Source organism: Trypanosoma theileri (assembly GCF_002087225.1).
Source record: "Trypanosoma theileri isolate Edinburgh chromosome Unknown TM35_Tth_6_V1, whole genome shotgun sequence".
Classification (NCBI taxonomy): Eukaryota; Euglenozoa; class Kinetoplastea; order Trypanosomatida; family Trypanosomatidae; genus Trypanosoma; species Trypanosoma theileri.
This window is the reverse complement of record NW_021639848.1, coordinates 99,150-100,126: the sequence shown is the minus strand read 5'-3', so window position 1 is coordinate 100,126 and position 977 is coordinate 99,150. Positions and strand designations below refer to the sequence as shown.

The 977-nt window shown below is 48.0% G+C and overlaps 1 protein-coding gene across 1 annotated transcript; it reads left to right on the top strand.

The window, feature by feature from the left end:
• Nucleotides 1–577: 577 nt before the first annotated feature.
• On the top strand, nucleotides 578–976 carry TM35_000061320 (uncharacterized protein; the record flags this gene model as incomplete). The annotated part of the gene is made up of 1 exon (XM_029023169.1): nucleotides 578–976. A coding segment is annotated over one exon (399 nt), but the record flags the coding sequence as incomplete, so codon positions are not given.
• Between the last annotated feature and the right edge of the window lies 1 nt (nucleotide 977).

Sequence of the window (977 nt, the reverse complement as noted above, 5' to 3'; positions counted from 1 at the left end):
CCGTACACAGTGCCACAGCTAAAGGCACGGGGTGCTCGCGTGTATGAGAAGGAACACTACGCCCAATATGAGGACTGCGCCTATGGCTTGTGTGCACTCGCTGTGGATTACTTTGTGATGACGGAGGCTGAGTACTTCAGTGGGAATGCGGTGTCTACAGTATCGGACAATGTGTGCTTTGTAAGGCTTGGCAGGGGAAAGGCGTGCCATGGGATGGAACCCGCTATCATTCGCATGCTGTCGTATGATGTGCGTGAGCCCTACCCGCTGGGTGGGTAGTATGTGTGTTTCACTTTCTGTGGTCGTTCTTGTGAGCTTGCAATAATATCTGCTGACTTGAGTGGCATAAGTGTTTGGCCTAGTTTTGTAATGAGTTTTAAGCTTCTGTGGTGTTAACCCGCTGTGGCCACCCAGACCCTTGCTGCTGTGGGGCGACTGTCTCTCTCTTGCCTCTGTTGTGGGAGCAGCAGTGTCCTTTAACCATTCTCTGACATGTCTGTGTACGTGAACCTTAACGACTCTCTCTTTTTGCCANTCTGAGATTGCACGGCGCTATTGTGTTGTGTCTATTGATACGATGCGCAAGCGTCTGTCAAGTCGAATACCATTAACCCCTGTTACAATTGCATGTTTTACTGGAAAGACTTGTAGGAATGCGTTAATGCAGTTTCGTTTTAAAGTAAAAACGAAGTTCGTCCGCTATGGAGGACCTTCTGTTCCTTTTAACTATGTAGACGCACATTTCTACCTTCAGCAGTATTTTCTCAAATATTCTCGAAAAAAGTGGAACGCCGAAATAATAATACTCGATTCTTTCTTGACCTTCATGATGACACGTGGACTCTCTGATCATGCGGCAATTTATGGTCTTCTGCGGCCATCAGCTTTGATTGCCCAGAGGGTCAAACGGTTCCTTAACCATTCCTTTGGCCCCCGTGGTCGGTTCTTTGCGGTGCACAAGCGACACCGTGAAATGA